At 37.3% G+C, this 27,138-nt stretch overlaps 1 protein-coding gene across 1 annotated transcript in view; it reads left to right on the forward strand.

Moving 5' to 3' along the window:
- AKAP9 (A-kinase anchoring protein 9) overlaps nucleotides 1-27,138 on the forward strand; it is a 153,202-nt gene that overhangs the window by 15,920 nt on the left and 110,144 nt on the right. The window contains exons 3-8 of the mRNA XM_052639055.1: nucleotides 6,979-7,023; nucleotides 17,595-17,648; nucleotides 18,009-18,179; nucleotides 18,974-19,129; nucleotides 19,790-19,987; nucleotides 22,828-25,206. Coding sequence (XP_052495015.1) covers nucleotides 6,979-7,023; nucleotides 17,595-17,648; nucleotides 18,009-18,179; nucleotides 18,974-19,129; nucleotides 19,790-19,987; nucleotides 22,828-25,206 — 3,003 coding nt within the window. The remainder of the gene's footprint in view (nucleotides 1-6,978; nucleotides 7,024-17,594; nucleotides 17,649-18,008; nucleotides 18,180-18,973; nucleotides 19,130-19,789; nucleotides 19,988-22,827; nucleotides 25,207-27,138) is intronic.

Below are 27,138 nucleotides of genomic sequence, written 5' to 3' on the forward strand. Positions count from 1 at the left end.
AATAAAGCAGAGATAGATGTTTTCCTGGAACTCTCTTGCTTTTTTGATGATCCAGCGGATGTTGGCAGTTTGATCTCTGTTTCCTCTGCCTTTTCTAAATTCAGCTTGAACATCTGGAAGTTCACGGTCCATGTATTGCTGAAGCCTGGCTTGGAGAATTTTGAGCATTACTTTACTAGTGTGTGAGATGAGTGCAATTGTGTGGTAGTTTGAGCATTCTTTGGCATTGCCTTTCTTTGGGATTGGAATGAAAACTGACCTTTTCCAGTCCTGTGGCCACTGCTGAGTTTTCCAGGTTTGCTGGCATATTGAGTGCAGCACTTTCACGGCATCATCTTTCAGGATTTGAAATAGCTCAACTGGAATTCCATCACCTCCACTAGCTTTGTTTATTGTGATGCTTCCTAAGGCCCACTTGACTTGACATTCCAGAATGTCTGGCTCTAGGTTGGTGATCACACCATCATGATTGTCTTGGTCATGAAGATCTTTTTTGTACAGTTTTCTGTGTATTCTTGCCACCTCTTCTTAATATCTTCTGCTCCTGTTAGGTCCATACAATTTCTGTCCTTTATTGTGCCCGTCTTTGCATGAAATGTTCTCTTTTTATCCCTTGGGAAGGCAATTCATCAAAGGTCTTGTCCTGTAATTTTCTTTTTTGTATCTTTGTCTGGTTTTGGTGTAGAGGTAATGGTGGCTTCATACTGTTAGGTAGGTAGAATAGGGAAAAGGAGTCCAAAATGGCGGTGGCTAAAAGACAAGGAAGGTCCGAGGACCAGAGTGAAGACTTCAGGTAGAACAAGCAGCACTCCTGGCTAAGCCCAATTTGCATAGGGCAGGCCCAGGTGGAGGAAAAAAACATAAAAGGAGGAGCCACGGCACTTTCTCCCTCTCTGTCTCTCTCCCACGTGCGCGTGCTCTTTCTCTCTCTCCCCCTCTGTCTCTCTCTCCCCCGCATGCCTGCGCTCTCTCTCTCTCCCTCTCTCCCTTTCTGTCCCGTGTGCGCGTGCTCTTTCTCTCTCTCCCTCTCTCTCTCTCTCTCCCGCATGTGAGCACTCTTTCTCTCTCTCTCCCTCTCTTTCTCTATCTCGCCCATGTGCTCCTCCGCTCTCTTCTCTTCGAGTCTTTGGGTTGGCATGCCCTCACGCTTCAAGGATGGATTCTCCTGCTGGCTTCTAAATAAAATAGAGCTGTAACACTGATTTGCCTAGGAGCTATAACACAGTTTGTCCAAGACCCGAGAGCTGTGACGCGCTGAGGGCTTTAACGTCCATCGCTCCAAATCTTTGTTGTGACGAGACAAAGAACCGAGGAACATACACTCGTGTGACAAAACAGTGACTTTGGGAGTGTTCCTCTCCTTTTAATCTTTTGGAAGAGTTTGAGAAGGAGTGGTGTAAATAGCTTGTTTACCAGTTCCCCAGTGAAGCCATCCAGCTTGTTTGCAGGCATGTTGCTTTGTTTTTTTAATTAACAGCTACTGTTTGACTTCTGGAGATAAGTCTGTTCAGATTCTCTCTTTGTCTTGATGCAGTTTTGGTGGGCTGTATGATTCTAGGAACTAGTCTGTTCTAGGTTGTCCAATTTGTTGGCATAGAATTGTTGGTAGTGTTCTCTTAAGGTTTTTTGTGTTTCTGTGGTATCAGTTGTTATTTCTCCTCTTTCATTTCTTATTTTATTTGGGTCCTTTCTCTTCTTGCTGATCCCTGCCAGAGGTTTGTCGATCATGTCCTTTCAAGAAAACGGCTCTTGGTTTTATTATTTCTGTTTTTTAAATTTCTATTTTATTTATTTTATTTCTGATCTTCACTGTTTCCTTCCGTCTGCTGACTTTAGGTTTTGCTTTTCTTATTTTCCTTATTCCTTTAGGTGGCAGGTTGTTTACTTGAGAAATTTCTTGTTTTTGAGGAAGCTGTGTCACTGTTAGCTAGGACTGCTTTTGCTGTATCTCGTGGTTGCGTGGTCATTGTATTTGTCTTGAGGTATTTTTTTACACCTGATCTTAGCCAAAAGGCCAAGAAGTGATGTCTCAAGTATTTTTAATTTCTTCGATTTCATTATTGAGCCATTACTTTTCTTAAAAATTTTAAAATTTATGTTTATTTTTGGCGGCACTGGGTCTTCATTGCAATGCAAGGGCTTTCTCTGCTTACAGCAGGTGGGGGTCTCCTCCCTGGTTGCAGCATGTGTGCTTCTCACTGTGGTGACATCTCTTGTTCCAGAGCACACACAGGCTCAGTACTTGTGGCACACAGGCTTACTTGCCCTGCGGCCTGTGAAATCTTTCCTGGAGCAGGGATCAAACTGGTGTCCCCTGCATTGGCAGGCAAATCCTTAATTACTGGATCACCAGGGAAGCCTGTTGGTTTTTTAGAAGCATTTTATTTTGTCGTTATTGTTCAGTATTAAGTCGTGCCTGACTCTGCAACGCTATGGAGTATAGCACGCCAGGCTCCACTGTCCTTCACCATCTCCCCGAATTTACTCAAACTCATGTGCACTGCGTTGGTATGCTGTCTAATCATCTCATCCTCTGCCACGCCCTTTTCCTTTTGCCTTCAGTCTTTCCCAGCATCAGGGACTTTTTCAGTGAGTCAGCTCTTCACATCAGGTGGCCAATGTATTGGAGCTTCAGCATCAGTGATATTCAGGGTTGATTTCCTTGTAAGATTGATTGGTTTGATCTCCTTGTAGACCAAGGGACTCTCAAGAGTCTTCTCCAGCACAACTATTCCAAAGCATCAATTCTTTGGCACTCAGCCTTCATTATGATCCAGCTCCACGTCCTAACATGACTGTGGGAAAAACCACAGCTTTGACTACATGGATCTTTGCCAATGAAGTGATGTCTCTGCTTTTTAAGATACTGTCTAAGTTTGTCACAGCTTTCCTTCCAAGGAGCAAGTGTTTTTTACTTTCATGGCGGCAGTCACCATCCGCAGTGATTTTGGATTCCAAGAAAATAAAATCTGTTACAGCTTCCACTTTTTCCCATTCCATTTACCACAAAGTGATGGGACTGGGTGCCATGATCTTAGTTTTTTGAATGTTGAGTTTCAAGCTAGCCTTTTCACTTTCCTCTTTCACTCTCATTAAGAGGTTCTTTGGGGGCTTCCCTGGTGACTCAGTGGTGATAACCCACCTGCATAGGTTCGATCCCTGGGTGGGGAAGATTCCCTGAAGAAGGAATGGCTACCCACCCAGTATTCTTGCCTGGAGGATTGCATGTACAGAGGAGCCTGGCGGGCTACAGTCCATGGGTCCACAAAGAGTCCGACATGACTGAACGGTTAAGCACGCAAGAGGTTCTTTAGTTCCTCTTTGCTTTCTGCCATTAGAGTGGTATCATCTGCACGTCTGAGGTTGCTGATATTTCTCCCAGCAGTCTTGATTTTATGTTGTGATTCATGCAGCTTGGCATTCGCATGATGTCCTCTGAATGTAAGTTAGATAAGCGGGGGGACAATATGGTTTTGATGTGCTCCGTTACTGACTTTGAACCAGTCCATTGTTCCATGTGCAGGTCCAACTGTTGCTTCTGACCTGCATGTGGGTTTCTCAGGAGACAGGTGTTGGGATCTGGTATTCTGATTTCTTTAAGAATTTTCCGCCATTTGTTGTGATCCACACAGTCAAATGCTTTAGTGTAGTCAGTGAAGCAGAAATAAATGTTTTTTCTGGAACTCCCTTGCTTTTTCCGTGATCCAGCAAATGTTGGCAATTTAATCAGTGGTTCCTCTGTCTCTTTGAAACCCAGCTTGCATATATAGAAGTTCTCAGTTCACATACTGCTGAAGGCTAGCTTGAATGATTTTGAGCATCACCTCGCCTAGCATATGCAATGATCACAATGGTATGGAAGTCTGAACATTTTTTGACATTGCTCGTCTTTGGCTTCCCTTGTAGTTTAGTTGGTAAAGAATCTGCCTGCAGTGCGGGAGACCCAGGTTTGATCCCTGGGTTGGGAAGATCCCCTGGAGAAGGAAATGGCAACCCATTCCAGTATCCTTGCCTGGAAAATCTTACGGGCAGGGGAGCCTGGTGGGCTGCAGTCCATGGGGTCGCAAAGAGTCAGGCACAACTGAGTGACTACCTTCTACCTTCTTTTCCTTCTTTGGGATTGGAATGAAAACTGACCTTTTCCAATCCTGTGGCAACTGCTGAGTTTTCCAAATTTGCTGGCATATTGAGCACAGCATTTTAACAGCAGCATCTTTTAGGATTTCCAACAGCTCAGTTGGAATTTCATCATCTCCACTAGCTTTGTTTGTAGTGATGCTTTGTAAGATGCGCTTGACTTCACACTCCTGGGTGTCTGGCTCTCGGTGTGTGACCACACCGTCATGGTTGTCCGGGTCATTAAGATCTGTTTTGTATAAATCTTCGGTGTATTCTTGCCACCTCTTCTGAATCTCTTCTGCTTTTGTTAGGTCCTTACCATTTCTGTCCTTTATCATGCTCATCCTTGCATGCAGTGTTCTCTTGAGATCTCCAGTTTTCTTGAAGAAATATCTATAGTCTTTCTCATTCAATCATTTTCCTGTTTCTTTGCATTATTTACTTAAGAAGGCTTTCTTATCGCTCCTTGCTGTTTTTTGGAACTCTGCATTCAGTTGAGTGTATTTTTCCCTTTCTCCATTGGCTTTCACTTCTCTTCTTTCCTCAGCTACTTGTAAAGCCTCCTCAGACAACCACTTTGCCTTCTTGCATTTCTTTTTTCTTTGGGATGGTTTTGGTCACTGCCTACTGTACAGTGTTAAGAACTTCTGTCCATAGTTCTTCAGGCACTCTGTCTACTAGATCTAATCCCATGAATCTATACATCACCTCCACTGTGTAAGGGATTTGATTTAGATCATACCTGAATGGCTTAGTGGTCTTCCCTACTGTATTCAATTTAAGCCTGAATTTTGCAATAAGGAGCTCATGATCTGAGCCACAGTCAGCTCCAGGTCTTTTGCTGACTATATAGAGCTTCTCCACCTTTGGCTGCAAAGAACATGATCCATGTGGTTTCAGTATTGACCATCTGGTGATGCCATGTGTAGAGTTGTCTCTTGTTTTGTTGGAGGAGAGTATTTGGTATGACCTATGGGTTCTCTTGACAAAATTCTTAGCCTTTGCCCCATACACCAAGGCCAGACTTGCACATTATTCTGGGTATCTCTTGACCTGTTACTGCATTCCAGTCCCCTGTGATGAAAAGGACATCTTTTTTGGTGTTAGTTTTAGAAGGTCTTGTAGGTATTCATAGAACTGTTCAACTTTAGCTTCTTCGGCATCAGAGGTTGCGGCATGGACTTGGTTTACTGTGATTTTGGTTGGTTTGTCTTGGAAGTGAACCAAGATCATTCTGTCAGTTTTGAGGTTGCACTCAAGTACTGCATTTCAGATTCTTTTGTTGACTCTGGGGGATACTCCATTTCTTCTAAGGGATTCTTGTCCACAGCAGTAGATATAATGGTCATCTGAATTAAATTCACCCATTCCCATCCATATTAGTTCACTGATTCCTAAGATGTAGATATTCAGTCTTAACCATCTCCTGCTTTATGTCAGCATATTGTTCAGTCTCCCTATAATCATTTTTTCCCCTTTTATCTTTCTGTGATTGATTTTTAGTTTCATGCTGTTGTGATTTAAAAAAAAGATGGAGTTGATTTCTAATTTCATGCTGTTGTGATTACAAAAGATGCTTAAAATAATTTCTGTCCTCTTAAATATGTTTAGGCTTCGGTTCAGTTCCATTGCTCAGTCTTGTCTGACTCTGTGACCCCATGCATGGGCTGCAGCATGCCAGGCCTCCCTGTCCATCGCCAACTCCCGGAGCTTACCTCAGACTCACGTCCACTGAGTCGGTGATGCCATCCAACCATCTGATCCTCTGTCGTCCCCTTCTCCTCCCACCTTCAATCTTTCCCAGCACCAGGGTCTTTACAGATGAGTCGGTTCTTTGCATCAGATGGCTAGAGTATTGGAGCTTCAGCCTCAGCATCAGTCCTTTCAGTGAATATTTAGGACTGATTTCCTTTAGGATGGACTGGTTGGATCTTCTTGATGTCCCTTGTCCAAGGTTACCATGTGTCTTAGTATGTGGTCTGTCCTAGAGAATGCTTATATGTGCTGAAAAAAGAATGTGTATTTTGGAGATGTATTGTCCAGAAAATATCAATCAAGTCTACTTGTTCTGTTGCGTCATTTGTGATCTCTACTGTGTTTTGATTTTCTGCCTGGAAGACCTGTGCATTGATGTCAGTGGGGCATTAAAGTCTTCTATTATTATATTCCGCCAGTTTCTCCCTTTATGTCTGTTTGTATTTGTTCTGTTCATTTCGGTGCTCCTATATTGAGTGCAGGTATGGTTTGTATTTGTTGAATGAAAAAAGAAATATCTAGGTCTCTTTTTTCACTTCTAAAATTAGATTCTTAGACAGTGAAAGCAGTGAAAATTTGGGTTTTCTCCTTGACTCTTCTGAGTACTTCTAAGCTGAGGGAAGCTTGGAAAAGCCACTCACTTCTTACCCAAATACCAGGGATATGAGGATGAGGCAGAAATGTTTTAAAATTTTTTGTAATCTGCAACAGTGTTAATAACAACAGAAGTTGGTAATTTTCTTCAAGTTGTTACTATTTTTCTAGTACCAAGGTTGATGATTCTTTATATTAGGGAAATTGAACGTTTTTGAGTAATTATTTAGGACTATTTTATTTAAAAGAAGTATAGGAATTAGAAGGATGATATCTTATTTGGTCCTCTTTCCTTAGAAGTGATTTGTACTATGTGAAAAACCTGTGTGAAAGTGCATCTTGATACTCTTATACTTAGAAAATTGTCTAGTCATAAATTTTAGATGTTATTTTGCCATGCTGCTGCTGCTGCTGCTAAGTCGCTTCAGTCATGTCCGACTAGTGTGACCCCATAGACCCCATAGAGTTTTAGAAAGACCTTAAATAATCAGTTTTTGCTTTCTTTTTTAGCCGGAAAGTGAAATTTCAACCACAGCAGATGATTATAGTTCAGAGGTAAGAATAAGTAGCATTGTGATTAACATTTTATATTTTTAAAAATTATTGCTGATTATTAGTTTTTTATTACTTACAACTCACATGTTTTTATTATTTTGTAAATATAATAAAAATTAGCGTAGTATGATGTAAATAACCTGGAGAACTTGAAGTTTATGTTTTCCTGACTTCTTTTTTCAGATTATTAATTAAAGTCTTAAATCTTTGAGTAACGTGGTCCTTAATTAGATGCAGACCTTGTTTTAGTTTCTAGGAAAGTGTTTGAAATTGGGTTTTGTTATAAGGTTATAATTAACACAGTAAACCTTTTATAATATAGGCTATTTTATTTTGTGTAATGTTATTTTACAAATGCTTGAATTCTAGTTAATTATGTAAATCCATTTATGGAAATTAATGTTGCAATAGTGACTTTAGGTGATAAAGGCTAATGTGGGCATGGGGCACTTTAGGAGATACTTTCCTTATGTGTTAATAAATCTGCTGTTTATCTTTTTCCTTTAGACATGATTGTCATTTATTTTTGGTCCAATATTTGAGGACGTGGAAAACTTTCTTACTCTGAATGGTTGAACACCTCATTATATTCTATAAGTTTTCTTTGAATGTATTTATTTGATAATTGCTTTATGGAATTTTGTCGTTTTCTGTCAAACCTCGTATAAGTTTTGGTTTACTGTAGTTGTCTAACAGAAAAAAAACTTCATGTTCTTAAATTAACTTAATACTGTTTTGGATTGCTAATGGGAGAAAGAACTGTTAGATTTCAAAAGTTTAAGGTGATTGAAAGCTGGGAATATACTTATTAGTGATTCTCACCAGGAAAATAATTAACCAATGTTAAATAAATAAATAATTTCCTAATTTAAGCTACATAAAGTTGGCTTTATGGGTAATATCTCAGTTTTAAATTACAGGTTGCAATTCAGAGAATCTGCTCTGTGACTTTAAATATGGATCTTAGATATGAAAACATTGCTTTTCTCTTCTATAATAACCTACTTCTAGAGCTTCTCAATTGAAAGTTTAAGATGGTTTGATACTTGAACCATTGGAGACTCTGGGGCAGCCTACGATTCCACAAAGTGCATTTTTTTCTTTAGCAGTTCAGTTCAGTCATTCAGTTGTGTCTTTTGTGACCCCGTGGACTGCAGCACGCCAGGCCTCCCTGTCCATCACCAACTCCCGGAGTTTACTCAAACTCATGTCCATAGAGTTGGTGATGCCATCCAACCATCTCATCCTCTGCCGTTCCTTTCTCCTTCTGCCTTAAATCTTTCCCAGCCTCAGGGTCTTTTCAAATGAGACAGCTCTTTGCATCAGATGGCCAAAGTATTGGAGTTTCAGCTTCAACATCAGTCCTTCCAGTGAATATTCAGGACTGATTTCCTTTAGTATGGACTGGTTGAATCTCCTTGCAGTCTAAGGGACTCTCAAGAGTCTTCTCGACACCACAGTTCGAAAGCATCGTTTCTTCAGGACTCAGCTTTCTTTATAGTCCAACTCTCACATCCATACATGACTGCTGGAAAAACCATAGCCTTGACTAGATGGACCTTTGTTGGTAAAGTAACGTTTCTGCTTTTGAATATGCTGTCTAGGTTGGTCATAATTTTCCTTCCAAGGAGTAAGCGTCTTTTAATTTCATGGTTGCAATCACCATCTGAAGTGATTTTGGAGCCCCCAGAAATAAAGTCTGCCACTGTTTCCACTTGTTCAGCATCTATTTGGCATGAAGTGATGGACCGGATGCTATGATCTTAGTTTTCTGAATGTTGAGCTTTAAGGCAGCTTTTTCACTCTCCTGTTTCACTTTGATCAAGAGGCTCTTTAGTTCTTCTTTCTGCCGTAAGGGTGGTGTCATCTGCATATCTGAGCTTATTGATATTTCTCCCGGCAATCTTGATTCCAGCTTGTGCTTCATCCAGCTTGGCATTTCACATGATGTACTCTGCATATACATTAAATAAGCAAGGTGACAGTATGCAGCCTTGATGTACTCCTTTTCCTATTTGGAACCAGTCTGTTGTTTCATGTCCAGTTCTAACTGTTGCTTCCTGACCTGCATATAGGTTTCTCAAGAGGCAGGTCAGGTAGTCTGGTATTCCCATCTCTTTCAAAATTTTCCACAGTTTATTGTGATCCACACAGTCAACGGCTTTGGCATAGTCAGTAGGACAGAAATAGATGTTTTTGTGGAACTCTCTTTGTTTTTCAATGATCCAGTGGATGTTGGCAATTTGATCTCTGGTTCCTCTGCCTTTTCTAAATCCAACTTGAACATCTGGAATTTCATGGTTCACATATTGCTGAAGCCTGGCTTGGAGAATTTTGAGCATTACTTTACTAGCATGAGAGATGAGTGCAATTGTGTGGTAGTTTGAGCATTCTTTGGCATTGCCTTTCTTTGGGATTGGAATGAAAACTGACCTCTTCCAGTCCTGTGGCCACTGCTGAGTTTTCCAAATTTGCTGGCATATTGAGTACAGCACTTTCACAGCATCATCTTTCAGGATTTGAAACAGGTCAACTGGAATTCCATCACCTCCACTAGCTTTGTTTATTGTGATGCTTCCTAAGGCCCACTTGACTCACATTCCAGGATGTCTGCGTCTAGGTGAGTGATCACACCATCGTGATTATCTGGGTTGTGAAGATCTTTTTTGTAGAGTTCTTCTGTGTATTCTTTCCACCTTTTCTTAATATCTTCTGCTTCTGTTAGGTCCATACCATTTCTGTCCTTTATTGAGTGCATCTTTGCATGAAATGTTCCCTTGTTATCTCTAATTTTCTTCAAGAGATCTCTAGTCTTTCCCAGTCTATGATTTTCCTCTATTTCTTTGCACTGATCACTGAGGAAGGCTTTCTTATTTCTCCTTGCTATTCTTTGGAACTCTGCATTCAAATGGGTATATCTTTCCTTTCACCTCTCTTCTTTTCACAGCTATCTTAAGGCCTCCTCAGACAGCTATTTTGCCTTGTGCATTTCTTTTTCTTGGGGATGGTCTTTATCCCTGTCTCCTGTACAGTGTCACAAACCTCCGTCTATAGTTGATCAGACACTCTGTCTATCAGATCTAGTCCCTTAAATCTATTTCTCACTTCCACTGTATAATCATAAGGGATTTGATTTAGGTCATGTAGAATGGTCTAGTAGTTTTCCCTATTTTCTTCAATTTCAGTCTGAATTTGGCAATAAGGAGTTCATGATCGTCAGCTCCCGGTCTTGTTTTTGCTGACTGTGTGGTGCTTCTCCATTTTTGGCTGCAAAGAATATAATTACTCTGATTTCGGTGTTGGCCATCTGGTGATGTCCATGTGTAGAGTCTTCTCTTGTGTTGTTGGAAGATGGTATTTGATATGACCCATGTGTTCGTGGCAAAACTCTATTAGCCTTTGCCCTGCTTCATTCTGTACTCCAAGCCAAATTTGCTTGTTACTCCAGGTGTTTCTTGACTTCCTGCTTTTGCATTCCAGTCCCCTATAATGAAAAGGACATCTTTTTTGGGTGTTAATTCTAAAAGGTCTTGTAGCTCTTCATAGAACCGTTCAACTTCAGCTTCTTTGGTATTACTGGTCAGGGCATTGACTTGGATTACCGTGATACTGAATGGTTTGCCCTGGAAACAAATAGAAATCATTCTGTCGTTTTTGAGATTGCATCGAAGTATTGCATTTTGGACTTTTTTGTTGACTGTGAGGGCCACTCCATTTCTTCTAAGGGATTCTTGCCTACTGTAGTAGATAAAATGGTCATCTGAGTTAACTTCACCCATTCCAGTCCATTTTAGTTCTCTGATTCCTAAAATGTCGATGTTCACTCTTGCCATCTCCTGTTTGACCACTTCCAATTTGCCTTGATTCATGGACCTAACATTCCAGGTTCCTATGCAATATTGCTCTTTACAGCATCAGACCTTGTTTCTATCACCAGTCATGTCCACAACAGGGTGTTGTTTTTTCTTTTTACCAAAGTGAATTTTTTTTTTTTTTTTTTTTTTAAATTACATTATTATCTTTACTGGTACTCTTTGTTTTTACAATGTGGATTTGAATTGTTTCTTTTTTTTTTTTTTTTTTTTTTTTTAATTTTTTATTTTTTATTTTATTTTTCTAATTTTAAAATCTTTAATTCTTACATGTGTTCCCAAACATGAACCCCCCTCCCACCTCCCTCCCCATAACATCTCTGTGGGTCATCCCCATGCACCAGCCCCAAGCATGCTGTATCCTGCGTCAGACATAGACTAGCGATTCAATTCTTACATGATAGTATACAAAGTGAATTTTTTATAATCCAAGTCATGACAGAGCTGACCATCTGATCCATGCCTGTGAAATTTGTTTAAAATTTGTATAGCCATTTCCTCATAGTGGGCTAAGAAAATAAAATGTAGCTTTTATTAATATAGATTCAAAACCGAAGACTTAAAAAATGTGATTTTCAGGTTCTTTATGAAAATCTAAGCTAATAATATTGAAAATTCTTATTACTGTGAATTTTTGCCTAAATATTTTACATTAAAAAAATTGTTGGGAATTATGATTAGGTCAAGAATAGTTTATTGAAACTGTATATCTGATACCTAGTAAGTATGATGTGTTTCAAAGTTAGGTAAAAATAATTTTAAATGTAAGTCTTACAGATAAAAGTTAGAATATACTGAGCATGTTTCAACAGTAAGAACTATATTTTACATACATATGTACAAGTTATTTTATATATTTACATATGTGTTCCATAGGGCTTCCCTAGTGGCTCAGATGGTAAAGATTCCGCCTATATGCGGGAGACCTGGGTTCAATCCCTGGGTTGTGAAGATCCCCTGGAGGAGGGCATGGCAATCCACTCCAGTATTCTTGCCTGGAGAATCCCCATGAACTGAGGAGCCTGGCGGGCTATAGTCCATGGGGTCTCAAAGAGTCGTACACGACTGAGTGACTTAAGTGCACAGCACATAGATATTACATATATACGTATAGTTATACACATGAATATACCGTTGCACTCATCTCCCATGCTAGTAGGGTCATACTTAAAATCTTGCATGCTAGGCTTCAGCAGTATGTGAACCAAAGAGCTTCCAGATGGCCAAGCTGGGTTTAGAAAAGGAGAGGAACCAGAGATCAAGTTGCCAACATTTGCTGGAACATAGAGAAAGCAGGTGAATTTCAGAAAAACATCTACCTCTGTTTCATCAGCTATACTAAAGCCTTTGACTGTGTGGATCATAGTAAACTGTGGAAAGCTCTTAAAGAGATGGGAATACCAGACCGTCTTACCTGTCTCTTGAGAAACCTCTGTGCAGGTCAAGAAGCAACAGTTACAACTGTGTATGGAACAACTAATTAATTCAAGCTTGAGAAAGGAATATGACAGTGCTGCCCGCTGTCACCATGTTTGTTTAGCCTATATACTGAGCACATCGTGAGAAATGCCTGGCTGGATGAGTTACAAGTTGGAATCAAGATAGGTGGGAGAAACATCAACAACCTCAGATATGTGGATGATACCACTCTAATGGCAGAATGCAAAGAGGAACTAGAGAGCCTCTTAATGAGGGTGAAGGAAGAGAGTGAAAGAGCCAGCTTAAAACTGAACTGAGATCATGGCATCCAGCCCCATTGCTGCTGCTGCTGCTAAGTCGCTTCAGTCGTGTCCGACTCTGTGCGACCCCAGAGACAACAGCCCACCAGGCTCCCCCGTCCCTGGGATTCTCCAGGCAAGAACACTAGAGTGGGTTGTCCAGCCCCATTACTTCATGGCAAATAGAAGGGGAAAAGGGGGAAACAGTAACAGATTTCCTCATTTTGGTCTGTAAAATCACAGTGGATGGTGACTGTATCCATGAAATCAGAAGACTGTTGCTTCTTGGCAGGAAAGCTATGACAAACTTAGACAACGTGTTGAAAAGCAGAGACATCACTCTGCTGGCAAATGTCCATATAGTCAGGGCTATGATAGTCTTCGCAGTGGTCACATACGGTTTGAGAGCTGGACCGTAAAGAAGGTGGAGTGCTGAAGTATTCATGCCTTTGACTTGTGGTGCTGGAGAAGGCTCTTTAGAGTCCCTTGGACTGCAAGGAGATCCAGCCAGTCGATTTTAAGGGAAATCAACTCTGAATATTCATTGGAAGGACTGATGCTGAAGCTCCAGTATTTTGGTCACCTGATGCCAACAGCCAACTCACTGGAAATGTCCCTGATGCTGGGAAAGATTGAGAGCTAAAGGAGAAGAAAGCGTCAGAGGATGAGATGGCTGGATGGTGTCACTGATACAGTGATCATGAACTTGGACAAACTTCAGGAGATGGTGAGGGACAGGGAGGCCTGACCTGCTGCAGTCCATGGGGTCTCAAAGAGCGGGATACAACCATGTGACTGAGCAAAAGCAATATATGTGAATAATTGTGCACATAATATATACCAATTCATACATATATATTTTTCTAAAACCAGATTTTCAGGAAAAGTTACTTTTACTGTGTGACCAGTCCTCTGATACTTTTTCTGATGCTGACCACTAAAGCTCAGTTAGGTGATTTATAGTTTGAAAAAAATTAGTGATTTAGAAGTTCACATTGAAAGATAATTATCAAATAATCTTCGACAGATTTGAATCATAATCCTTTTAATATTACCCATTCGGGGCCTCAATTCATAATGGATTATACTTTGAAAAACTTACATATCTTAATTTGTCTATAGAATACAGTAGAAAAATTCATAATCTGTGAAATATTTGATGATGTCATGTCAAGATTGCTAAAATGGATACTGGCTTCAATCCATGGTCCTCTGGACTAGTTTTAGGTCTAGCCAGTTGATTTAATTATATTGGACTGATTTGACCGAGATAGAATTTCAAGGAAGTTCTAATCCATATTCCCTGTGTTAGAAGACAGAAAAATCTTCAGTAGTTCAGTTTTGTAAACTAAGGAATACACAGCATGGTAAATTAAATGCATTTCAATAAAAAATAAACCAAGGAATAAATTTCACATAATACTCTTCATATTAGAACTCTTAGAGATTACTTCTGAATTATACCCCTCAAAAATGAAATTCCTTTCTAAGCAACACATAACTACACATTACAGATTTGCAAAGTTTGATAATCTTGGCTGTTTTGGTTTGCATTCGATTAATTTTAAAATTTCAAAACTGTATAGTTTTAATCAGAAGACACATAATTATGTTGTATTTTGTCTAAATATCACTGTCATTTTTCTGCTGCATAGGGAAATAAGGTAATATAAAAAGGCAGCGGCTGTGGAGCCCAGAAAGTGTGTGTTTAGATTTCTGATCTCTGAGCTGTTTGAAGCTGGATACCTCACTTAAACTCCGAAATACAGCTTCCTTACCTGTAAAATGGTGGAAATAGTATTTATCTCATAGGGTTGTTTTGAGGGTTATTTGGTGATCTTAATATAATATTTGATACATGAAAAACAATCAGCAAATGAAATTTTTTTACAGTGCTTCAATGGAAGTATGCTTTTCTTCATACTAAGTTTGTAAGAAACAAATGAATTTTTTTAAACAAATTATTCTCAGAAGGATTTCAGATTCCAATTATATGTTTAATTAAAAGTAGCTTGGAAATTTTATTTTGGTAGATATGGTATGTGTTTAATGTTCTTGACTTGTATGATTAGTATTCTCCTTGGCTTAAAAAATGGATTCAGGTCTAGAAAGCATTAGTCAGATAATTTATCCTATGACCTACCTAAGATCTGTTCTGTATTAAAAGATATTCAATTATGTGTACTAGTGAAATCAGACTAAATGGAAAATGCCCATTTTACAAATTAACTCAAATTATACATAATCTTTTCAGTTCTTGGAGAAGGGACATTTTCATATCTCAAATATCATATTTACATAAAATATTTTTATTGACAGCCTTTGAGCAGGGTTATTTGGGAAAAGTCAGAAATGCCACAGGCAATACATAGAGATAAAACAAATAAATATGCTTTGCTGTGTGTAGAAAGATGAAATGATGGGAGAGCATACAGTGTCGTTATGGATTTCATTATTCAGATTCCATTATTCAGTATTTCCTAACCAAAAATAACTGACTGGGATTGGAGATACAGACTACAGCCAGCCATTGAGTAATGTGAACTTAGCCTTTCAACTTTGACTTGGATTTCTTTCTTCCTTTTTTTTTAACTTCGCCATTTAAAAATTTTCCCCCTGCCTGCCTGTGCTCTATGAAGGTATAATGGGCAGTTTGAACCTGTGTTTATTGAAGGTGTGCAACGTGGTGCTTGATACTTACCTTTGAATGAATGATCTTAGCCTCCTTACTTTCTTGGCTCTAACCCAAGAGTCAGCTAGGCACACTGAAGTCCTGTAATTTTTATGAACTTTTTGAACTATCAGATTCTATTAAAACATCCATTATTCAAATTTTTGTACACACATCAGATTAAGTATAAGAGTAAAGTATTAATCATCAATAAAAGATGTTATTCTTCTGTTTTTGAACTGATGTTCCCTGAAAAGTTTTTGTGTGAAGAACATAGTTATAAGAGTGATCTTTCCTCTGAGTTTTTTCTGAATAGCAGTATATTTAGGAAATGGTACCCTATAGAACATTTTAAAATTTAGAATGCATCTTATGTACTTTCCCAAATCTTCACATTGTCTACACAGGTGGAATAACTTGTGAATTCAACAAAACTATATTGGTATAACCTAAAGGTTAAATAATTTTGACAGATGCCACGGTGAAGAAGGACATTAAGAAAAGTTATTATTTTTTAGTTGAAGGAGTCTGTTCATCTAATCTTCATGTTTCAAGTTATTAATGTACTTTGATATTATGGCTTACAAGGTATTGCTTTAAAAGGCTATTGTAAGAGGATGAGACAAATGCGCTACCCTTTAGGTACAGTGAAGTAATTATCTAGTTTTAAAAACATAATAATTTATTGCTATTAACGATCCTAATATTCTGAGGAATGTTTCTGTTTTAACTTTGAAGTATGGTTTGTTTTAGTTTAGTTCTGGTGTATAATCTTTTATTACCCATTTACATGATACTGAATTTTTAAAAATTATTGGCAGAATTTTTATATTTATTATACTAAGACAATTAAGTTTTGAAAAGTCATGTAGTATTTTATGCATAGAAGCCAATGCATATGAGTAGCTCAAGTATAAAATGTGCTCAGCTTACAGAAAGTTTAGGCTGAATGTTGGCTATGTAGTATGTTTGTATATACAGTTAAAATAAATAGATAACTAATTTATGTAATAGTGATATCATCACTACTTAAAGGAATATCCTTTGCTTAGTATGATATTTGAAAATATTCATAAAATCCATTTAATTACTCTGTTACCCTAAAGAAAAAGTTTTAGTAGACATTTATCAAAGTGCTGTGTAAACGGGTGGGGAGGAAGGTAGAAGGTAGGTTCAGATTGGGGGAGACACGTGTATACCTATGGCCAATTCATGTTGCTGTACGGCAAAAACCATCACAGTACTGTAAAGCAATTATCCTCCAATTAAAATAAATAAATTTTTAAAAAATCAAAGAAAGCTAGTTGAAATTTAGATGAATTTAATTGAAAGTTATCACAAGTGATTTTATTAATAATCTTAATAGAGTTAGTACTGCTGTGTTTTGATAGTTTTCACAATTGCAATAATGCGTTGCCATAAAGGTGAATTTTTTTAAACTTTGGTTTTGTTTTCTGAAATTATCCTTGGCGAAAAAACAAAGGAATCAGACTTTATAAAGAACTCTTAATTAGGATCATCCCCCCTTTTATAGTGTTGTGATCCATATAGATCTAATCCTAATTCTAGGATACGCTATGTATTTCAGTATTAAAAGCTTCATAACTTGGATTCTGTTAACATAGAATGTGAAAAATTAAGATGTAAGCAAGAATGAAGTTCAGTTGTTTGCTGTTAGGGGGAAAGTAGGGATTATTGACTAGCTTAATTGATTTGAAATTAATCGGCCTCCAGGTCGGCCTCAGAGACCTATTCTGTCAACTTTCTTCCTCCTACCGCAAAATGTCGGTGATAGAGGCATTTGTATTGTGGAGAGTCTCCGCGTCTGTCAGAGTTGGCAAGGCTCTCATAGTACCCCCAGGCGAAAGTTCCTGGGGGGGTTTTCCTCAGCTCTTCATCTCCTTCTTCCTTCCTCACTTGCTCTCCAGTAGACTTAGACCAGCAAACAGTTTCACTTTTAAATCAATAGGGCTTTATCAAAAACCAATTATTCACATGATTTTAGGTGTTTTGTAGAGGAGGATCTGGGACAGAAGAGAAACTGTGCTTAGCGCTTTAACTCACTTAGATGGAAATGTGTGTAGCACAGTGTCATTTTCATTGTGAGCACTCAAATGTATGAGGAGTCAGTGGCATTTGAAACAGGCAAAATGTTTTTTAGATGCTTAAATTTAATCACTGTGTTTGTTTTTGCCAGTGTGGCATTTTCCTTAGGCATAAGAAAAGCATAGATACAGTGAGCACAAATCAATTTTTAGCTTTAAATAAAATTCTAAAATCATAATATTTCAGGAAATTGTTTTTGTACAGGTAAATGGTTGCAGTTTTGTGGTGAGAACAGGAAAGCCTACAGAATTATTAAGGGTACAGTATTTAAAACTACTTATGATACTAATGTTTCATTCTATTTAAAGCTGGTTACTAACAGAGCTTTTTCCTGCATGTATTTCTTTCTGTGTGTGATTTCTAAATGCTTTTAATGTATAACAAAACAAAATTATCCACCTTTTGTTGTAAAACTCAGTTGTAACAGAATTTGCAGATATCTTGTTTTTGCTCTTGAGGTATTTATCACATTAACAACAAAGTAGGTTGTCATGTTGTTAAATTCCCAGGTGATGAGTGATGTTTAAAGTGGATTTTGCTGTGGGATTCAGTTTTTGAATCTCTTTTCCCGAGAAAATGTTGCTAGTACTGAATTATTTAAAATCTGGGTTGGCATAGGAAGAAGAATTTGGTGTTGATGATTCTTGTTCTGAACATGGAGCACAGTACAATCAGACCCACCTAGAGATGATGGAAAGTGAATTGGCTGGGAAACAACATGAGATTGACGAGCTCAACAGAGAACTAGAAGAAATGAGGGCTGCCTATGGGACCGAAGGACTGAAGCAGGTGTGTTTACCTTATGTGGCTTTTGTTTTGTTACTCACAGAACAGAAACAGGAAATTTGAATGGCAGTATAGATACATTCTTTAAAGACGGGATTTTTAAATTGAGACTTAGAGCCGCCTCGTGACATTTGTCCTTATATATGTCATAAACAGCATTGGTTAAACCTAGTCCATTAATAAGCCTAAATATAGCATAGATATTTTATTAAACTTTATGAGATAGCTAGAATGAAATCACTTCAGTATGGATGGATATTTCTGTAGTCAGCCTGAGAGAAACTTTACTGTAAACCACGTCAATACGTTATGACTTAGACTCATTAAACCTGTCAGCAGGTCTTTGTAAATAACTTCTTATAGTTAAAATGACATCTGTTAGTTTGTGGCAGTCATTTATGAAAACAAGGTGAAGTAAGACGTTGATGGGGACGACAGAATATATTTCAGTTTCACCTTCTCTAGAAACAAGTAAGGCTTAAGTGTGGCTATCATGGTAATACCTACAAACATTGGAGCATCCCTAAATATAAAGACACTTGTCCTTCTAGAAGTAGATATATGGGTAAGTCAAATCTAATGTATTTTGTTCCCTAGTTCAGATAATCTTTTTAGAGTTGGTTTTGAAGTAAAACTGATTGCAAGATAATAGCTTTCAAATATGGAAAAGATTGCTTACAAATTGTAATAATTCTGCCAGTGCATTTTGAATATCTTATTTTTGAAGTTACCTGTGCTAATATTTAATTTTTTGTTAAATAAGTGTAGCACTTTTAATTTTCACTGATGTTTTTTAGTTGCAAGAATTTGAAGCTGCCATTAAGCAGAGAGATGGCATCATAACCCAGCTCACTGCTAATTTACAACAAGCAAGAAGAGAAAAGGATGAGACAATGAGAGAATTTTTAGAGTTGACAGAGCAGAGTCAAAAATTACAGATTCAATTCCAGCATGTAAGTATTACTAGTAGAAGAAACTTTATTAAATTTTTAATAATGAATTAAATTTTTTTTCTCATATTTTGTAGAACAAATATAAATTTCTTTAAAGGTCATGTTTGCTTATGTAATGTGTTATGTTGAGAAAACTGGTAAATACTTGTTATATTAACTAGGAATTTAATTCATACTTCTTGAGCGGTTTTATGCTATTAGTTTCTTTATACTTCTTCCTTATCTATATTTTAAAATCTTATAAGTTTGATAAGGTGAATTTTTGCAGAAATTAACCTGTAGTTATATCCTTTGTCTAAAGGATGTCTGAAGTCATACCCTGGTGTGACTTTATTTTAGTTAGGTTCTGGAATGTAACTTGATTGAATATATTCCATTTACCTTTAATAAGATTCATAGGAAACTAGTTGTATTAATCAAGGTTTCTGATGATGAGCAACAGAAAATAATTTGAGATAAGGGAGGAATCTGTCTGCTTAGATAATGTACCCATACTTATCTGATCAGCTATGGAAACGCGTTGGCTGGAGTCTCAAACCTCTGAATCCAGCACAGTTCCCAGAGAGCAACTATTAGCTGAGCAACACCCACAAAGGATGTCCATTCCTTGGTGCACTCGTTTAAGAATTTAATATTTTGGGGTTTCTTTATATTTTCAAGTTACAGGCTAGCGAAACTCTGAGAAACAGCACGCATAGTAGCACAGCTGCAGATTTACTACAAGCCAAGCAGCAGATCCTCACTCATCAGCAGCAGCTGGAAGAACAAGACCACCTATTAGAAGATTATCACAGAAAGAAAGAAGACTTCAAAATGCAAATTAGTTTCTTGCAAGAGAAAATTAGAGCATATGAAATGGTATGTTTATACACACACACACACACACACATATACATACATACGTACATACATACATACATGCACACACACATATCATATAGATTTGTTTTACCCTTTCCACTGTATTTTATTTTTTAATTTTATTGAAGTATATTTGACTTACAACATTGTGCATATCATACAGATTGTAATATTAAATCCTAAAAAGATTCTGGTAGATTATAGCTTGTTTAATTTTCAAAAGAGACATGAAAGTCAAAAGTGTTAGTGACTGGTCTAAAGGTAGCACCCCACCCCCCTCCTCCTAATTGCGATTCAAACCCTATTGGGCTAGCGCAGAGCCAGAAACTTCTACAGTACCTTCCACTACTGCCTGCCACCTCCATCCTCATTGTCTCCTTCCTTGTTCTCTCACCTTGCTCATCTTGTTTGACATCATCTTAGCTTGAATCATGCATGTCCAGCAGCTTAAATTTTTTACCACGCTGTGCACTTCTACAAATGACTGAGTATTGATTTTGGAGTTACCTGTAAATTTAAACAAGTAGGCAGGTTCACACATTTGGAATCCTTGAATAATGAGGACAGACTATACATACAGTACAGTATTTTTTATGCGTTTAGGGAGTTCTTCTGCAGGATGTTGAGAAATTAGCACAACGAGACTACTGTTTGGATAACAATAAAAGTATTAGGTTTCATTTGGTTTTGTTTACTTGGTATCAGGAAATACTCAATGCATCTTACACATATTATATTATCTCATTGAATCATCACAACAATCTTAGGAGGTAAATACTGTTATCACCCCCATTTTTCAGATGAGGAAGTTAAAGCAAGATGAAGTAAATTGCCCAGGTATACAGGTAATACATTGGTAGAGCCAGCTTTCAAATCTGTGTAGTCTGATTCCAGAGACTGTTGCTTAGGGAAATTAGAAATGTACAATTTTAAGATACTGAAATTATAAAATATACATGATTTACAACCAAAGTAATTTAAAAATCATTATGTAGATGTTTGTAGAACACTTGTTTTGCATCAGGCTCTTGTAAGAGATAGTGATGCTTAAATGTGCTTTTTTCTTCACTAAAACTCATGGTATGCAAGGCACCCCAAGACAAGGCTAAGTATGGGTAAAAAGTGTTTTGGAAATTCTGGGCAGGTCTGGCTTCATAAGGGAAGTGATTCAGGGTAGGCTTAGCAGGGAAGTGATATTTGAGGTGAGTCTGTAAATTAGAACAATTCCCTTTCATTGAATTTTGTTTTCTTCATAATTGGTACAATCTATGACACATAGAAGCTCTTCAGTACTTATTTGGTAAACGGTGAATAAATTATGAATCTGAACTGATGAGAGGACATTTTAAACAGGATGGAGTGTGCATAAAGACCCAGGTTGAACCATGTTAAAAATGTTTTATCAGCGTCAAAAAATAGTTTGATTAGAAAACAATAGTCTTTGAAAATGAGTCTTTCCAGGAGGTAAGAAGAGAAAGGCAGTTTAGGCCTAGTAGACTGCCAGAAGGTAGTCTAGGCCAGAAGGCTCAGTATCAACAATAAGGCATGGTGACATTGACGGGATATGTGATACCAAGCCAAAGCCGATTAGGCTATGATAACCTCATATGTCCATCTCACAGTAGGAATGGCCATGCCTTTGGACTGAAATTCTTACTTCTGTTTACAGCAGCCCCCTACCTTGCTTTCTAGGTTAGGTGTGACTTTCCCAGAGGGATTAGGATTCCCAAAGTCTCCTGGTACCTTGATTCTCTTTCCTGAACCATTCTTGCATGGGCACTGCCACTATTCCCCTCTCAGATGTTCTTTTTCCCTAGGCCTTGACATTCTTTTTTTTTTTTTTAAAGGTAAGTTAACACATCCATTTGAGGTGCCTTTAAGTCCTCTTGACCTGGGGCTTTTGTCTTCTGAAGGTGATTTTAATTACTTAAGTATATTCTGATCTGTAAATTTTACTGTTTTTTCTGTCCTTGGGACAGCACCCTAACCACTCAGGCAAGTAGATGACAGAGACAGAACTTTGTCTCCAGGGCTTCTACTTGACTGTCTCATGCTGTGACACTTCTGTGAGTGACTGGGGACATGCCTTGGCATGTGTTTTGGGTTTTGATTCATCTGCAGTTCCAAAATAAAGTCCTAAATCAGAACAGGGGTAAAAAAACATCCATCTTGCTTTCAAATTTCTGTTTACCCCCAAGATGTAGAATCAAATTGATATGCTCTAAATGGCATAATTGTCTTGCGTGTCACTTGCAATTCAGCCACTTAAGCGTGGCATATCCCTGAACTTCTGATTCATTTAGCCTTAGGAGTGAAGTTAAGGCTGACCTTTAGGAGCCTGTTTTTGTTGTTTTACTCTTTTCATAGCACCTGCCCACCAAACCTTCAGGTCACTAAAATACTGTATGGGAAGAACCTTGATTTTTTTTAGGATTATCTCTAGAACTGTAAAGGGTATGTAGTCCTCTTGCAGTTGCAAATACCAAATACTTAGAATGTTGATCAGTTAATAAGAAAGAAGAAAATATAATGGTTTAGACATATTTTGATCCCACTAAATTTTTTAATTAAAACATTTAATCACAGCAATGCAAGACAAATCTCTTCCCCCCAAGAGGATCAACGTTGCTATGATATTTGCTCATAGGTAGTGTTGGCTACACAAGTCCTGTGTCTCATTGATGTAAGAAAAATGAAGGAGCAGGCTCAGCCGTTAGTTTTTATAGAATAATGTAAAAAGCAATTTTCTATCAATTTTTTTGGTGATGGGGTTAAGGGGTATAAGTAACCAGAAACTAAAAATCCCATTTTTATGTTTTCATTTTTTCTTTATAAAGGAACAGGATAAAAAAGTAGAAAACTCAAATAAAGAAATACAGGAAAAGGAAGCAGTCATTGAAGAATTAAATACGAAAATAATAGAAGAAGAAAAAAAAACTATTGACCTAAAGGATAAAGTAACAGCTGCTGATAAATTACTGGAAGAATTACAAGAGCAGGTTGTACAGAAGAACCAAGAGATAAAAAATATGAAATCAGAATTGACTAATTCCAAGCAAAAGGAAAGACAGTGTTCTGAAGAAATAAAACAATTAATGGGGACAGTTGAGGAACTTCAGAAGAAAAATCATAAAGACAGTCAACTTGAAACAGATATCCTACAAAGAATGGAACAAGAAACACAAAGAAAGTTGGAACAACTGCGGGCAGAGCTGGATGAGATGTATGGGCAGCAGATAGTACAGATGAAACAAGAATTAATAAAACAACACATGTCACAGATAGATGAACTTAGGACACGACATAAGGGGGAACTGGAGAATGCTCTGAGACCACATCCAAGCATTACAGTTAATGAAGATCAAATAAAGTTAATGAATATGGCAATAAATGAACTGAATATAAAATTGCAAGATACTAACTCTCAAAAGGAAAAACTCAAGGAAGAAATAGGAGTGATTTCAGGAGAAAAGTCTGCTCTCCAGAGACAGCTGGAAGACCTTTTTGAAGAACTGAGCTTTTCAAGGGACCAAATTCAAAGGGCTAGACAGACAATAGCTGAGCAAGAAAGTAAACTCAGTGAAGCATACAACTCCCTTAGTACAGTGGAAGATTTGAAAGCTGAGATTGTTTCTGCTTCTGAAGCCAGGAAAGAACTAGAATTAAAGCATGAAGCAGAAGTTACAAATTATAAGATAAAGCTTGAAATGTTAGAAAGAGAAAAGAATGCTGTATTGGACAGAATGGCTGAATCACAGGAAGCTGAGCTGGAGAGGCTGAGGACACAGCTCCTGTTTAGTCATGAGGAAGAACTTTCCAAACTGAAGGAAGATTTGGAAATTGAACATCGAATAAATATTGAAAAGCTTAAAGATAACTTAGGCATTCACTATAAACAGCAGATAGATGGCTTACAGAATGAAATGAGTCAAAAGATAGAAACCATGCAATTTGAAAAAGACAATTTGATAACTAAACAGAACCAACTGATTTTGGAAATTTCAAAGCTAAAAGATTTACAGCAGTCCCTCGTGAATACAAAATCAGAAGAAATGACCCTTCAGATCAATGAACTGCAAAAAGAAATAGAAATACTCAGACAAGAAGAAAAGGAAAAGGGTACACTTGAACAGGAAGTTCAAGAATTGCAACTTAAAACTGAATTATTGGAGAAACAAATGAAGGAAAAAGAGGATGACTTTCAAGAAAAATTTGCACAACTTGAAGCAGAGATTAGCATTCTTAAAGATGAAAAGAAGGCCCTTGAAGACGTGTTAAAAATACATACTCCTGTTAACCAAGAAGAAAGGTTAACTTTCATAGACTCCGCTAAGTCCCAATCCAAAGACTGTAGCTGGCAAAAAGAGATAGAAATACTTACAGAGGAAAATGAGGACCTCAAAAAGCAATGTATTCAGCTAACTGAAGAGATTGAAAAGCAAAGGAACACTTTTTCATTTGCTGAAAAAAATTTTGAAGTTAACTATCAGGAATTACAGGAGGATTATGCTTGCCTTCTCAAGGTAAAAAGTGAGTTAGAAGACAGTAAAAATAAGCAAGAAGTGGAGTATAAAAGTAAGCTGAAAGCACTTAGTGAAGAGCTCCATCATTTGCAAAGGATAAACCCAAGTATAGTGAAAATGAAAAGTTCAGTCTTTGACGATGACAAGACTTTTACAGCAGAACCATTGGAAATTGGTGAGGTGGTTGAGAAAGACACAACAGAACTTATGGAAAAACTGGAGGTAACCAAGCGAGAAAAGTTAGAGCTGTCAGAGAGACTGTCTGATCTTTCTGAGCAATTAAAACAGAAACGTGACGAGATAAGTTTTCTAATGGAAGAAGTTAAATCTTTAAGGCAAGATAAAGAGCAAGTTCTATTGAGATGTAGAGAGCTAGAAATCATAATTGCCCACAGTAGGACAGAAAGTGTAAATGTGCGTGATGTCCATTCAAGCTCTTTGAAAGATGGAGTTTCAACTAGCAGGGATCCTGGAGGGTCAGTTCCTAAAATAAGTAAAGATTTTGGTAAAGAATCAAAAATAACGGAGGTAAATAAAATTCCTTTTGAAAATATGACTCTGGAAAAAGAAAGCAAACAAGAACAGTTTTCTGCTCACTTGCCATCAGTGACAAATGAATCATCACTTGGGACTGCTGATCCAGGTGAAAACCATAAACTTCAGCAGGAGCTCAGCGTACTTAAATCAGAACAGGTATGTTTACTTAACGTGTATACACTAAAGTGTACACTTCATACCGAAACTTTTCATCTTCATACAACGTAAATTAACCTCCTTACAAGAGAATGAAAGTTAACCCTGTGATGTAATTCTCATACCTATCATGTACATTTCTTTTATCTGTTTTTTGTTAAACCATGTTACCTCTCTTTTAGTCTGCTCAGGAAATAGAACACATTTTCTTTGAAAAAGCAAGTTTAAATAACTTTGCTGAGAGAGCATTAAAATAATTATTTTGTAATATTTCGTTGCAATTCCAAAGATCGGTTTCAGAGTCTCCTTTTGTATTGGTGTTTTCAAGGTTAACTGAAGATTAACTCTTAAAACTTTTTAGTACTTCATGTAGTCGTTCAATAGTTATGAAACTCTATTTCCCTGATAAAAAGATATTGATTTAAATCCTAGTTTTCTCAGTCTTATTATACCTAAAGGGGAAAAAAATATTAATTCTAAATACAATTAAAGAATACATATAATGAGTAATACTAGATCATTCCTGACAATTTATATTTGATAGACACTGAAATTAGAAGTAGCAGGAAGATCCCACTGGGCACATTGTATAATGGCGTTAACTAGAGCTTTATGTGTGTTTATTCATTTCTAAACAAGTATTTATAGAGTCTCTTGCCAGGTAGTAATACAGTGGTGAACAAGAGTAAGAATTGGTTCTAGCTCTCACAGAGCATATATTTTAGTGAGGGAGGCAGATAGCAAATGAAGAAGTAAGTAGGAGAGTTAAGAAATAGTGATGTTTTATAAAGAAAATAAAAGATAATGTGATAGAGAATGGTGGTTAGTCATTAAATAGGGTGGTCAGGAAAGGGGTCTAGGAGGAACTGACATTTGAACTGCCATCTGAATGACAGTGAGGAGTCTACCACAGGGAAATTAGAGCAACTGCGATGGCAGAGATAAGTTTGAGGAACAGAATAAAGACCTGTTTGGTTGAGTTTGAGGGAAAGAGAGGGGAAGAAAAAGAGTTTGAAGAAGGAAAAGAACAGATCTTGGAGAGCCTTACAGACTTTGTAAGAAGCTGAAATTTTATCCTCTATATAGTAGGAAGCCCTTGGAAAGTTTTTTCTTTCTACTTGTTAATAAATGTGCTCATATTTATGATCTTATATCAGATTTTACATTTTAATAACCTAAATAGTTAAGTTCTACTTATATAACTGTTAATGCTTTATTAAATATCTGAAATTGTTTTCAAAACCATAATTAGGTTTAATTTTATCACTCTTAAAAATGTCAAAAGATCATTTAAAAAAATTTTTTAAAGGCATTACTAGGAGAGGACCCAAATTTGAAGTTGTCAAAATGGTCTGATTTTTCTCACTAAACGATTTTTTTTTCTAACTGAAGACACTTTCAGTGACATTTAGATACCATCTCCTTGATGTTAACTTCTATAAAGTAAACAGAGACAAACGCAAAAGCTGTCCCTGACGTACACATCACTGCCAAGACAAACCCCCTTAGTGATGGGGAGAACAGTGAGGTGTGTGTTTATGGAACGAAGCTCATGAAGAAATTGAGCAACAGTTTACACAACAGTAACACCAAAGAGCAATCTAAATGTGCTTAGAAATAATACTACAGCCACAAAAATACTTCTACTAATTGGCTAATAAACATGAAAAGATGCTTTCAACATTATAAATTGATACAACAGTGAAATAGCATTTTATACCTATCAGTTTGATAAAATAAGGTTCACAATAAGAAGTGTGATGAGGATGTGGGGAGATGAGCATTCACCTACATTATTAAATACATCAGTGTAAAATTGTGTATTTGCATATAAAATTTTGCTAAGATCTAATATTGATGCAATATACATGGTCTACCATGTAGTGTTCACATTTCTACTGGCAGTGCCTGTGGTCCCTAACCAGCAGTGTC

Source organism: Budorcas taxicolor, chromosome 4 (genome assembly GCF_023091745.1).
Source record: "Budorcas taxicolor isolate Tak-1 chromosome 4, Takin1.1, whole genome shotgun sequence".
NCBI classification, from domain to species: Eukaryota; Metazoa; Chordata; class Mammalia; order Artiodactyla; family Bovidae; genus Budorcas; species Budorcas taxicolor.